At 28.3% G+C, this 14,360-nt stretch overlaps 3 protein-coding genes across 8 annotated transcripts in view; 2 read left to right on the forward strand and 1 right to left on the reverse strand.

Moving 5' to 3' along the window:
- MICAL-like (protein) overlaps window positions 1-8,982 on the forward strand; it is a 61,981-nt gene extending 52,999 nt beyond the window's left edge. For 4 of the 6 annotated variants that reach the window (XM_085660307.1, XM_085660308.1, XM_085660309.1 and 1 more), the window contains 7 exons: window positions 4,958-6,483; window positions 6,669-6,852; window positions 6,971-7,309; window positions 7,794-7,929; window positions 8,009-8,237; window positions 8,415-8,527; window positions 8,616-8,982. In XM_085660307.1, the coding sequence (XP_085516433.1) occupies window positions 4,958-6,483; window positions 6,669-6,852; window positions 6,971-7,309; window positions 7,794-7,929; window positions 8,009-8,237; window positions 8,415-8,527; window positions 8,616-8,809 (2,721 nt within the window). In that variant the 3' untranslated portion in view covers window positions 8,810-8,982. Of the gene's footprint in view, window positions 1-66; window positions 259-4,957; window positions 6,484-6,668; window positions 6,853-6,970; window positions 7,310-7,793; window positions 7,930-8,008; window positions 8,238-8,414; window positions 8,528-8,615 lie in introns of those variants that run through there. The other 2 variants (XM_035886195.2, XM_035886194.2) reach the window with 2 other exon arrangements.
- Window positions 8,966-10,735, reverse strand: LOC118450425 (protein-lysine N-methyltransferase EEF2KMT). The gene is made up of 5 exons (XM_035886201.2): window positions 10,325-10,735; window positions 10,102-10,254; window positions 9,846-10,031; window positions 9,268-9,769; window positions 8,966-9,189 (listed from the first exon to the last, which is right to left on the reverse strand). The coding sequence occupies exons 1-5, from the start codon at window positions 10,394-10,396 to the stop codon at window positions 9,083-9,085; spliced, it is 1,020 nt and encodes a 339-aa protein (XP_035742094.2). The 5' UTR covers window positions 10,397-10,735; the 3' UTR covers window positions 8,966-9,082.
- Window positions 10,736-10,995: 260 nt separating this feature from the next.
- On the forward strand, window positions 10,996-14,358 carry LOC118450426 (CUE domain-containing protein 1). The gene is made up of 5 exons (XM_035886202.2): window positions 10,996-11,332; window positions 11,780-11,908; window positions 11,998-12,373; window positions 12,483-12,581; window positions 12,649-14,358. The coding sequence occupies exons 2-5, from the start codon at window positions 11,798-11,800 to the stop codon at window positions 12,783-12,785; spliced, it is 723 nt and encodes a 240-aa protein (XP_035742095.1). The 5' UTR covers window positions 10,996-11,332; window positions 11,780-11,797; the 3' UTR covers window positions 12,786-14,358.
- The last annotated feature ends 2 nt before the right edge of the window (window positions 14,359-14,360 follow it).

A 14,360-nucleotide genomic window follows, 5' to 3' on the forward strand; every position in this document is an offset into this window, starting at 1 on the left:
TCGTCGTCATCGTCGTCGTCGTTGTTATTGTTGACATTGTTACCGTTATCATCGTTCTTACTTATTTTCGTTGTTTAATACCGACGAAAAGTCAGTCTATTATTTAAAACGCACGAACTAAACGCGACCAGCCATTCGTCGCTCTCGTCCTCTTATTAGAAACACGTGTTAACTCCTCTCTCACCGTTTATTTTTGTTCCCCAGGAGGAAAGCTTGGACTTAATGGGGCAATATAAACCTGAAATATTCTGCTAGAAGGTAATTCGCTTTGTCGTTTATTGTTTTGTTGCTTGTATCTTTTTTTTTCCTTTTTTTTCATCTTTTCTTTTCTCTTCTTTTCCTTTCTTTTCTTTTTCTCGGTTTCTTTTTTGTTATTTTTTCTTTTTCTTTTTTTTTTTCTTTTGTTTTCCTTTTCTTTTTGGGGAAATCTTGCATGCTCTTGTTAGTTATCATATGTTTTTCTCTATCTTTTTTTTTATTTCAATCTTTATTTTTCTTTTTTTCATTACGCTTTGATATGCATGACGTAATATCGTTGCAAAATTAAATCCCCTATTTCCAAGTAACATCCATTAACATCAAACACCTTTCGCTTATTTTATTTTTTTTTGGTTGTTTATTTATTTATTTATCTTTATTTTTATTATTTATTTTATTATTTATTTTATTATTTATTTATTTATATATTATTATCTTATATAAGTGGGTTCGATAATTTTTTTGTTTCTTTTTTTTATATACGTATATATATATATATATATATATATATATATATATATATATATACTTTTTCTTTTTAATCTTATTGGAAAAAACGAGAATTAAATTTTAGGTTATGTTCGTAATAAAAGGTACATGTACTACAATAATTTAAAGAAATTCCTTTTCTCTTTGTCTCTTTGTTTCGTTTTCTCTTTATTTTCTTTTTGTTTTTCTTTTTTTTCTTTTTAAATAAGCCAAAGAAATTATTGTTTATTCGTTCCCTTCTTAATGTATGTAATATATAACATTATACGTACATTACGTAAATAGTCAAATATTCGAATATCCTTTTAAAAATGAAAGATTTGAAAGATCGGATAAGAATCTTTTGAATTTGTGAATACGTGTAAATTGTATTTTGTGTTTCCTTTTAGAATTTCCTATTTACATTTTGTATTTGTCAACGACTATAAAAAAAAAAGATATAGTACAACATAACTTTGAAAGATACACAAATTGTCGTCAGTTTATTTTTCTTCGATTAGTTTAGATTATCTTTAGCAATTTTTAAATATTTTAAAAATTCTCGTTAACTGCAGGCTTTCGAAACGAATAATACTTTATTTTATTTTCTCTAGCATTTCGTAAGAAATATTGACTTACGTAGTACCAGATTATCGACGAATAATCTTAAAGATAATAAGATGAATAAGATTAACACGTTGATTACGTTGTTAAAAATATTCTATTCAATTGATCAATTTAATTCAATTTTTAAATATGAATGCAAAACAATGTCTACTTACGTATACGTAAATTATTATTTTGAATGTTAATCACCACAGTTCGTCCCTCTTCATTGATTTCATAATATTTCATAGAAATTAAAATTACCTATGAACTTTATTAAAATAGTATATAAATAAAAAAATGTGACCGATGGTAAATATTGAGAATATTGTTTCTGCAATTTTTTTAACATTTTCGTAAAAAAAAATTTAACGTTTTTAGCATATTAATACTTTTTTAAGATAAAGTGCGAGCGCATTGTAGGATAATTATACCGAACAAAGAAATAACTTATCATTATAAATATATTTATAATAATAAACATTTTATTATAGCTCCGAAAATAAAATAAACAAAATTCAACAAATTAAACATTGAAATAAAAAATAAAATAAATTATCAATAAATATAGCTGTGTTAATAATAATAATAATAATAATAATAATAATAATAATAATAATAATAATAATTGTATTACGGCTACGAACGTTAAATTAAACGAGATTAACAAAACATTCGTGACGGTCAACGTGTTGTTAACTGGTTTAAAAAAATGAAAACTTGTTGAGAAACTTAACAAGAAGAAACCAGAAAATAAGAAAAAGGAAAAGAAAATGAGATAAAACGATTAAGAAGAGACGCGTCGGTTATAGGTTCCTATCGGCACGGTGGCACGCTATTCTATTTATACGTCGTTGGCTCGTGCGTGCAAACGAAAAGAAAATAAAAGAAAATAAAAGAAAAGGAAAGAAAACAAAACAAAACAAAACAAAAGGGAAGGAAGGAAAGCCAGGAGGAACGCACGCGTCGATGAGAAGCGAATAGAAATCGGGCGCACGGTCACTACACTCTCTCGTAGTGTCTCTTCTTCTCTCCACTTGACTCGAGTAGTACCAACCACCACACGATACTTCTGCATTGCGTCTTTATTTTCTCGTTCTCCCGCCTTTGGGATGAATTTTTGAAAACAAAAAAAAAGAAAGAAAGAAAGAAAGAAAGAAATAGAAAATAAAAAAAAAGAAAAAATAACAACAAGAAAAAGAAAAGGAAAACTTGTTTCTTCATAACGTGTGTTTTTAATCTGTTTGTTTGGTTTTTTCTTTTTTTATATTTTTTCTTTTTGGTGACGACAAAACGTATTAGTGCTCGAAATAAAAAATTGCAATTCATTCATTGATCAATCGTAATGAGTTATGTTTTCTTTCTTGTTCTTTTTTCTTTCTGTTTTTATTCGTAAAACGAAATTAGCTTTACAATTAAATGCAATAATAATAATAAAATATTAATACGTAAAAGAAGAAATAGGTATATCTACTTGTCAAAATTATTTTATTTTTCGTGTTTCTTTTTTGGATCTTAAATGTATAATTCAAGCTCTTTATTCTTCTCTTTTCTCTTTTTTTATTTTTAACTTTTTAACTTTTTTTATATAGATTAACAAGTATAAATAAATTAACAAGAAATATGTTAATAACATTTTTAGTTCTGACAATTGAAATAATGTTAAAATGTCTTTGATTAGAAATTTGCATCGTGCAGAAAAGATAATATTTTATTATATTATTGATAATTATTTATTATATTATTCATAATATAATAAATTTATTATTTAAAAATAAATTTAAAAACTATCGATAAAGTGATGTTGGACACCATGCATAAGCTTTTAACATACACATAGTTATTTATAATACGGATTCTATATAACATTCAGTTTTGGACACTAAAAATCGTCAAATAAATCGTTCATTGATATTACAGTAAGTACGCATATTCAAATATAAAACTTCAATAATAATAGTAACAATAATAATAATAATAATAATAATAATAATAATAATAATAATAATAATAATAATAATAATAATAATACCAATAATAACAATAATAATAATAATAAAAATAATAATAATAATAATAATAATAATAATAATAATAAAATAAAAAATTGGCAAGTACATAACTCGAATCTACATAAATTAACACGACTGGCGACAATGTCGTCGTGGTTTTGTGCGGTATTAACGTGAGTCTCCTAACAAGAGTCGGCAGATAAACTCGTTAACTCGTACTCGTCGAATTTGCATATGAGCTGGCGAGAAAAGGAACGACGTAACTCGGCTCTATCCTATCGTTTCTTCAACGTAAAAGGTGTAACGAAGTGGTAATGGAAATAAGCGGGCTTCACTATCTTTTTCTCTCTCTCCCTCTCTCTCTCTTTCTCTCTCTTACACATACACACACACATACACACTTTTAATCTATAAGATTTACTTACAAGATGGAGGGTGATAACCAGTATATGCATCCGTAAAGTATATGTAATATATGCATATATGGTATATGAAATAGTATAGTATCTTATACATAAAAAATCAGTTTAATTATGGTGTGTGTATATAGATATATTATAAATTGATTTTATTGTTTTCTTTTATTTGCATTTATTTTCTTTCTTTTGTTTTATAAAATTGTTTAGTTTAACTAATAGTATCAATTCATAGTTAAGAGAATTATATAAAATCATTCTCTCTCTCTCTCTCTCTCTCTCTCTCTCTCTCTCTCTCTCTTTCTCTCTCTCTCTCTCTTTCTCTCTCTCTCTCTCTCTCTCTCTTTCTTTCTCTCTTTCTCTCTCTTTCTCTCTCTTTCTCTCTCTTTCTCAATCTATAAGATTTATTTATAAAATGGAGGAAAGCATGATGCCAAAGTATAAAATGCAACAAATAGAAACGTTGTGTATAGAATATGTTCAATTGATTTGATTATTGTTGTACATAAGATATATCGTAAATACAGTTTCTTTTTTATTTTTTTTTATTTTTTTTTTTTTTTGCTAAAATCAGAAAATTTCTTTTTTTTTTATAAATAGTATAATAACAATAACTCAAAATAACTAATTAAAATCATTCTCTTTATAGAAATTTACTTACAACATAGAAAAAAGGGGACATGATCATTGACAGTACGCATATGCATATGGGTAGAATAACGTAGAATATGCTTTATAGATGATTACTTTTCACGTTAGTTAACATTTTCTTTGTTAAATTAAATTATAATATAAAAATAATTAAAGTCATTTTTTATCTCTCGATCTATGAAATTTATTTTCGAAATTTAAGAATCCCATAATACTTAATGCTTATCTAATACAAACGAAATAATATAGAAAAAAGTGTTTGACTTTATTATGACGTATATACACAGACACATTACACATTTGTACAATACATTTTCAGGTTTGTGCTTTAAATACAAATTTTCTTTTTAATTAATAGTACAATAATAATCAAGAATAGTAACATTCTTTCTCTTTCTTTCTCTCTTTCTCTCTCTTTCTAGAAAAACGTGATTAACAAACAAACAAAAAAAATATATATACACATAAAATAAAAGAAAAATGATAAGAAAAGGAAAAAAAGAAAAAAAAAGATAAATATTAATAAGCATGAATTTCTTAATATAGGTGGGGTCGCGTCTGGGAATGCGTCGAGATCCGTGCGCGTCGTGCGGACTTCCGGTTTTCCTCGCGGAGAAGCTGGTGATCGGACACGCAGCCTACCATCGTACCTGCTTCCGTTGTGCCCGTTGTGGGAACCAATTGATGCCTGACAGTTATTACGAGACTGAGGAGGGCCAGTATTGCTGCGAGACCTGTCCCGACGAAGAGAGGACCTTTTTATCGTCATCGACGTCGTCGTTATCATTATTGACGAATCGTCGTTTAGAAAAAGATAGCGACAAAGGTAACGAGGAAGAACAAGAAGGAGAAGAGGAACAGGAAGAAGAAATAGAGGTTGAAGGAGGAGAAGAAGAAGAGGAAGAAAAGGAAGAAGTGAAAATGACGGATATGGTGGTGGATAACCGAGTTTCCGGTAATGGCCACCGAAGGTCTCTCAGTGATGAAGAAAAAACAGAACGGAAGATGGTATTAGAATTAAAGGACGATGAAAATGTCGTTGTTCTTGCTAGGAAACGATCGGTAGACGCACAGATACCAGATCTGATATCGCAGACCTCACGAATGAGGCTCGACTTTATGGCGAGTCAATTGTTCTCGGAGAGAAATGACGAGAATATCGAGGATGAAAGGACAAAGAGAAATATATTCTCTGGAGAGAAGAATGAAGAATTAGAGGAAGGAGATGAGGTGGAGGCGGAGGCGGAGGCGGAGGCGGAGGAAGAGGAGGAGGAGGAGGAAGAGGAAGAGGAGGAGGAGGAGGAGGAGGAAGAGGAAGAGGAGGAAGAGGAGAAGAAGAAGAAGAATAAGGAAGTCCTTCGTACGGAGGAATCGACGAATCTCGATGACCGACCTCGACCGAGATTGTCGAGTATCGAAGATACCAAGAATTCCAAAGAGGAAGCTATTAATAATTCGCTTCCAGAATCGGAGTCAATTATTCATTCGAATTGCTCGGCGACACCTTTGCAAAATGAAACGACGCTTTCGCATAGTGATTCGAATAAAGTTCAAATACCGTCCCCACCTGTAAGAGCAAACAGGAGAAACAATGTGCCAAAGGAGGAAGCTATTAAATGTCCCATGGATGAGAGTAACGAAACTAAGGATGATTGTAGAATCCAAGATTCTTTAAATAATTCAGTTGGCAGCCTTACCTTCTTAACTGCTCATGGGACAAGTGAAAAATATCCAGAAGAATTAAATCCCTTTAAAAGCGACGAAGAAAATGAGGAAGAATATCATACTGTTGTGAATAATAGCATTAAAAGCATTAGCAAGATCTCGACTAATCCGTTTGATGACGATATTACTCATGATGAAGAAGACGAAGATAAAGTAGAGAATGAGCTTCCTTTGCCAGAATCGAAACTACCAGTCACGGTTCTACCGGCTAAACGGCGTTTGACTGCACCACAGATCAGTCTCAATCCATTCTCCAGTGACGAGGAAGATGAACATGAAAGTGATACGGAGAATAAACGAATCGTGGTATCTGGTACAGTGCCTATACCCAAGCCACGTACTATCACGTATGTTTTCTTTTTTCTTTTTACTTTTTTTTTTCTTTTTTTTATTGTTACTGTCATTCTCATATCTTCAAATGACTTCTTTCATAGTAATATTCTGACAACCTTAAATATGTACCTGTTTATCTATAAAATTGAAGTATTATCAAATCCCAAAAAGATATTTGAATACATATTTTTAATCGTAGAAATACAACCGAGCTGGGATTGATTCAACGAAAATCCAATTTGAATCGTAGAGGCGTTTATGCATCAAATAGCTCAATAACTAGTTCGGAATCGACCTCAACGCCAGGTGGAACATATAGGAAGAAAAAACCAGCACCGTTGCCACCAACGGCCAAGGAACTGTTCTCTTCCACTGGCTATCGTGTACGTTTCTTACTTATATTATATACTTTGAAATGACTGTCTCGTTTGTTTTTTTTTTCCTTCATCCGTTTTCTATATCATGCTCTTTTATTCTTTTTTTTCTTTTTTCGATTATCAGAGCGTGTCTCCCCGTACTACACCACGAACACGAAAGGCGAAGCCAGCTCCTCCTCCACCTATACCTACGAGCACTCCGAATGCATCCGTCAATACTTCTTTGGTTTTTGAAGAATCTCCGATAAATCAGGCCGATGATATCGGCGATGATACACGTGTAAATATGTGGGAAGATCAGAAGAATAACAAGGACGAGGCCAACAGAAACAGACAGAGTTTGACTAGTGTTTCCTGCGTAGAAAGCCCACAATTTAAATCTTATCCGGATAAGAGTGTTCAAGGAAAGTGGAAAAGGAAGAAGGGACCAGCGCCGCCACGTCCTACACCACACCGTAGAAAAGTATGGATATATCGTTTCATTATTTAGAAGCTAAGCATTTTCGTCTCATGTTCGTGATATATTTATATATTATATATTTTATTTTATATATATATATATTTTTTTTTGCTATTTCCGAAGTTTTATAAATATATATATAAAAATTTATATAAAATATATTAAAGAATAATATATAAAAACTTAATTAAATAATAAAATTAATAAATTAAATATTTAAATAAATATTTAATGAATATTAAAAAATTAATAAAATAGAGAAAATAATATATTTATTTTATTATAATTAAAAATTTAAGTTATAAAAAATTATAATTAAATTAATAGAAATTATTGACTTTATAATATATAAATAATTTGAAATTACCTATATATATATATATCAGATATATTTTTTGTTCTTTATATATATGTGTATATATATATAATATTTAAAAATTTGTCCTTTCCGGTATTTTCTAATATTTATATTTTATCTTTTCTCTAGATCAAAGTTATGTCCATGAAAGACGTCAAATTAGAATTGGATGAAATAGAATTACAACAGCAAGGTTTAGAAAGACAGGGTGTACGTTTGGAACAATTAATTAGAGACAAATGTGAAACAGGGCCACGAGTTGATGGTAAACTCTTAATGAAATATTACTTACAGTTTCTTTTTTTATCACTCGAATTTTATGTTAAATAAAATAATTCTTTCAGAATCTTCTCTCAGTATGGACGTCGAAGAACTCATTTTAGAATTATTTGCTTTGGTCAATGAAAAAAACGAATTGTTTAGGAGACAAGCTGAATTAATGTTACTACGTAGGCAACAAAGATTGGAAGAGGAACATGCTGATGTTGAATATCAAATACGTTGTCTTATGTACCAACCAGAAGCTACAAAAACGGATTTCGATAAACAGAGAGAAGAGGCTTTAATACAAAGGTATTATAATATAAATATAATATAAAATATAATATAAATTTTCAATAGAGATGATCACGGCCTTTATTATAGTATACGTGATCGATTATGATATACATATATATATATATTATACTGCTAATACACTATACTATTTTTTTATTATATGTATATATAATAAAAATTAAATTTTTGTAGGTTAGTAGAAATCGTAGAAAGGAGAAATGAAATAGTAGAATGTTTAGAAATGGATCGTAAAAGAGCAGTCGAGGAAGATAAGAGTATTCACAAACATATGGGATTATTTGCTGGTAAATATAATATATCGTAGAAATTAATAAGATAATGCTGTAAAATAAATGTTTTAAGATGAATAATTATACGTTAATGCTTCTATAGCTAGAAACAAAAGCGATGCTACCAATAGTAATAATGATTCTTCTTCTAATTCCACAAAAATGAAAAAAAGTAAAATAAAAGAAAAGATAAAAGAGAAGAAGTTTAAAAAATTATCTAAAAAGGATGCCGACAAGGACGTGGATGAGACTGAAGTGAAGCTCAAACGCCACAACAATAAGCGGAAGTGGTTTTGAGTTATTAAAATATTAATTGTTAAATATTATTAGCTATAAAGTTTTTTGCAAATAAGCTAGTTATCGTTTAATACTTTTATAAATATTTTTAACGCGATTTGTTATTTATAAATACAAAAGATTACCATAAAACATTAGTAATAAATATAATTAATGGTTCAATAAAAAATAAATATATTTCTTATTCAATTAATATAATACAACGAACGTAATAATAATTAAACGTAACAATGTTTATATACATATATATTTTTTTTTTAATTCGATTCAATCTCAATCCTGTTTAAATATCTGTAGTATCTTTACAGGTACATTAGTTGATTCGATTGAAACTGTTTGTTCTGGTATATCACATTCCAGGTAAGTAAGATTATATTCTCCTATAATCAAAATTATTATTAATATAATGAATCTTTCAATTAATAATACTTATAATTTATTTACTATTAAAAAAATACCTAATTGATTGAGAAACTTTTTTACTGTATCCTCATTACGTATTGTCGCGGCGATGATGGCATAGTTGTTAGACGTTAAGAGAAAATTTAATCCAGTTATTAATGAATAAAAAGAAGTGCTTTCATAAAGTATATCTGCACCTATAATAACGTCATGAACTGCTGTCATATCTTCCCTGATATATTTGTTTATATCCTCCCATCTCAATTTTATTACTTTTATATCTGAATCATTATATTTAATACGTAACTTTAATTTATCATTTAATGCAAGAGTTTCATCGGATATTTTATCTTGAATAAGTGATAAATTAAATCTCACATTATCACAAAGTATATCTAGAACACTTTCATGGCAATCAGAAAATATGTATTGCTTGGGTGTACAAGCATTTATAATACTCAAACCAGTTAGTCCAACTCCACATCCAAGTTCTAAGATATTTTTACCATAAAACTGATTTCTATTTTTAAAACACCATCCTGCCAGATGTAAAGCACCCTGTTCGTTTATATATATATGTATATAAAAATGCAATCGATATAATATTGTTTTTAACAATTTATAACAAATCTACCTGCCAAACGCATAATCCAGTTGTTCCCTTGGATATAATATTTATACTTTCTTGTATTGTAATATATTGTAAATCACCATGTTCTTGTAAAAAGTGACGATAATGCAGATCTTTTTCAGATACTGATACTAAATTGCAATAGGCAACAAAAACATCATCGTCTATTTCATCACCGTTTTGTTCTAACTATAAAAAAAAAAAAAAGAATGCTATAAATAAGTTTTTTTTTTTTTAATATTAAAACATACATTAATACCTCGCCAATTAATAACTTAATAAATGTTCTCTGATAGGAATATTTAACGGGGTATTGTTTAATCAAGATATTATTCACTGTATTATCTAAAATTTTTTTTTGAACATCTATACTAATCATACCATTTTCCTTTTCTTTCTTCAATTTCTGGAACTGAAGAAAATGTAAATAAGAATTATCCAATTATTTAATTTATTCGATAACAAAAATAACTACTACGCACCACTTGTTTGAGTTTATTTATTGGGGCGCAACAAGAAAATAATTTTTTTAAATCAATAATATAGTAATCCATGTTACTATCGCTATACTAATTGTGCGAACATGAACGTAGGTTAGAATACACAATACATGTTTAAAAGTATTTTATTGATTAAATTCGTTAGTTTAGTTTTCGTACACCGTTCCAATTCATTTTATTATTATTAAAACGTTACTAATTACAATTGCAATGATAATTTTATCATCACAAATTATTCCAGTCCTTTCAGGATAATTCAAGATCTTCGTGTTATAAAATTCGTCTTGTCGAAAAATTATTACACGGTTTGGAATCGAAAGACCATGAAAGAGTAACAATAGAGAAAAATCGTAAAAATCCTTTGCAACTTTGTGCAGCGGAAGTCGTATTTTCACCATTTCATTACGCCATTTTTATTTATTTTCTTTCTTTAATTTTACTAACCCTTTCCTCTCGAAATACTATCCACTTGTATAATACATATTTTATTTATTTTATATTAAAAAATGTATTCACCGCATGAAGTATTATTATTTAATTAATCATCTTGAAGTTTACAATCCATAGGATATATTAATTTTTCAAATTTGCCGCGAAGATAAAATTGACGTATCAATATGGCGACTATAACTTTTTGTTTCCGTCGCATGCTAACGTAATAAATGTTCCCTCCTCGATATTTCTACTCTACGTAAAAAAAAAAAGTTGTCCCCTTCATAATACGGAGAAGAGAACAGTAAGAGACTTTGACAGTTGACAGATGTTTCTGTCAAAAGTCGGTGTAAAATTGTTTATTTTTTCAAACGTTTAGAAATATCTCAGATTGTCTGTCGAAAGATATTTCTAATAAAACTTTTGTTTGACATTAATAATTTTGCGATGTAAAACAAATCGTAAGCCGGTAACAGGCATTGGCAATGCTTTTACCGCTGTTACGTTTACGAGCTTCGTTGATCTAGCGATGTGTTATTATTAAAGTTTGCTTGAACGGTACGTTATCGCCAAATGTCAACTATTCATTATCATTTGTGATTTATGAGTTTATAATACATGTCTGTGGAGTATAATTGTATTTCTGTAAATAATTTTTTTCTTTCTTTCTTCTTTTTGTTCCTTTTTACCTTTCAATCTTTCTTTTTTCCTTCTTTTCTTTTATATTTTTTGTAAAAAATATTTTGATGTAAAAATATTTAACGGATCGCTTCCATAAGATTACTTTTATCACTTTCTTTTTTGATAAAAGAATTTTTTAATTAATATGACATAAATTAAAATACTTTTGTTAGTTGATAAGAGATATCTCTTTGAAATATTATTTTGTGAAGATAAATTTAAAGTAATTACATTATCTGTAATATAACAGATAAATATGACAAACATGTATAAGTAAGAAACAATATATTTCCTTGTATTTAATCATTCGTTATAATTTAACAGGTTATTTACTATTTAACAATGGCATCAGCTACAGAACAGCAGCAACAACAACAGACCACCCTGGAGTTTTATCAGGCAATGGCTGATTTTAAAAACATGTTTCCACAAATGGATGATGATGTAATCGAAGTAAGAATATCTTTAATATCTAATATCATTAATTTCAACAAATTTCTAAGAATAAATTAAATCAATTTTGTCCTTATACCCTCTTTTAGGCTGTGTTAAGATCTAATCAAGGAGCTGTGGATACAACGATTGACCAATTGTTATCTATGAGTACAGACAATGAAAATGAAAAGATAAGAAGTGAATTGGAACAGAGCGAAGAATTTCCTAATGTTACCAAATCTTTAAAATCGGATTCTAGTAAATCACTGAAACATCTTCATAAATGGCAGCCTCCTTTATTAGGACCATTACCGGATACATTTCTTAGACTTCCCCAACAATTATCCAAGGATACCTTAGATGGGGTATATTCACAAGAAAATTCTATGTTGGAAGATGAAAGAATTGCTATGTTTCTTCAAGATGAAGAATTTATGGCACAACTACGTTGGAATGAAGATTTCCTTTCTACTTTAGAAAATGGTAATAAAGTATAAAGATAATTTATTCTATTATCTTTATTATGATTTGCAATATCTTTTAATATACTTTATATTGTTTTTTCTTTTTTCTTTTTTTTTTTTTTTAACAGATTCAAAATTACAAGGCACTGGCCTTGAAAAATGCAGCAATCAGAGTGGGCACGACGACGAAGATTTGTTTAGAGAAAGATTAAGAAATATGGGTAAAGGTAAGTTGTGTAATTAAATATTATATTTTAACTGATACTATATAATAAATAATGTATCTTTTTTTAGTATCGCGTCGTAAGTTCGCGCAACTTACGAAAGTATTCACGCGTAGCAAGAAACGAGGAGGACGACAATTATTACCACCAACAGCATCATGTGATGATCTTTTAGATCCAGAGGAATCATCTAGACCACAGTCTTAAAAGTCATAATACTTAAACGTAATACTTATTTGGAAACAAAATTGTTTCATTAAAGCTTGCTAGATTTCACTCAAAAGACAAGCATATACATATTAACATTTGACGAAAGATATATATATATATATATATATCTTTTAATAAATAATGTGACACTACAGTTATATTTGCAGGAGATCTGTATAGTATAACTTATATAACAGTTTATTTTTAATTTACGAGAGAATAGATATACGATGATCAATTCTCGTAGAATAATTAAATTTAAATGTGAAGTATCACAGTTGCAAAGGTCATAGAATATGCTAAAAAAAGATTACATAATATCATAAAATAATTAATACTTTTAGAGTTATTCACTTAAATACATATAATACTAACAATAGTAATTAAAATAGTATACTATGATACACATTGATAATAACAATAATGATAGAAGCATTACGTAAAAGAGAAAAGATTTGTAGCATCATACTTAAAATATTAAGACATAATTATAAAATGTAAGATCCCTTTTTAGTTTTTGTAAACATTATGTGATATTATTTATAACAATGGATATACATAATATTGCAACCGAAAGGCTTGGAATTAGAGAAATGATCTGCATATATTTGAAAAGTACTCATATTTTTAAATATAGATTATTTATAAAAAATTAGAACCTTCCGTTTTAATTAATGCAAGTTTATTCATATTCATATAAAAGTTAATAGAAAAAATAAGATATTGGAAATACTTTATGTAATTATTTCAATGCATATATACTATATTTTTTATCCTGGTTTTGAATGTCTATTAAAATATTGACATTATGAAAACTATCACTCGATGTACAGGATAAAATAACAAATAATATTTGTACTATGTATTAAAAATAATTTTATATCAATTTACTTTACATTAAAGTAGCCATATGTTGATATTATGTTTTGGAAAAATATGTGACAAATTGGTTGTGACAGATAGTTATAATTCTTATTTACGTTATATTACGAAAAAGATAAAAATCTAGTTATGAATCTCCAAATGTAATATAGTCTAGTCATACAATCTAGCCACCATCTACTTAATGACTATTATGGAGTGATACTGATAAATGTAGTATGTTTATATAAGTGACTATACATTAAAAATTAACAGATATCTTGGCATGTGTTAGAAAAAGAATAAATTGAACGATGCTGATTTGCAGATTACTAATAAGAAAAAAAGCTAAGCCTTTGATTGTATGTGATAAAGAAATGAAAAGGGGGAAAAAAAGAATGAAAGAAGAATTATATAATGTATGGTATGTACACATTACTTGTGTAGATAAATGATAGTGATGCAATGCCAATAATGCTAATTCATTTTAATCCGCAATGGTAATTGATACCTTAACCTTATTCATCATTTGTAATTATCTATATACTCCAAAAAGATATATCATGTAATTATTTTAAAAGGATGAATAGCAAAGGATTATAAGAATTCAAAAATATACAGAACAGTCCGAAAATTTTATGAAATAGATTATCATACAATGGCTGCATATATGATTTTATTTAACTAAATATATAAAATATGAAAGAGAGT

The sequence above is a fragment of the Vespa mandarinia genome, chromosome 11, assembly GCF_050613455.1.
Source record: "Vespa mandarinia isolate Hongniang chromosome 11, ASM5061345v1, whole genome shotgun sequence".
Lineage (NCBI taxonomy): Eukaryota > Metazoa > Arthropoda > Insecta > Hymenoptera > Vespidae > Vespa > Vespa mandarinia.

Bases quoted from the DNA above. Each gene is read 5' to 3' on its own strand.
- LOC118450425 (XM_035886201.2), bottom strand. From the start codon at position 10,396: ATGGATTACTATATTATTGATTTAAAAAAATTATTTTCTTGTTGCGCC. The intron at 9,770-9,845 runs GTAGATTTGTTA...ATAAACGAACAG, and splicing joins CTGGATTATGCGTTTGGCAG to GGTGCTTTACATCTGGCAGG. The intron at 9,190-9,267 runs GTATTTTTTTAA...TTTTGATTATAG, and splicing joins AAAGTTTCTCAATCAATTAG to GAGAATATAATCTTACTTAC.
- LOC118450426 (XM_035886202.2), top strand. From the start codon at position 11,798: ATGGCATCAGCTACAGAACAGCAGCAACAACAACAGACCACCCTGGAG. The intron at 11,909-11,997 runs GTAAGAATATCT...ACCCTCTTTTAG, and splicing joins TGGATGATGATGTAATCGAA to GCTGTGTTAAGATCTAATCA. The intron at 12,582-12,648 runs GTAAGTTGTGTA...ATCTTTTTTTAG, and splicing joins ATTAAGAAATATGGGTAAAG to TATCGCGTCGTAAGTTCGCG.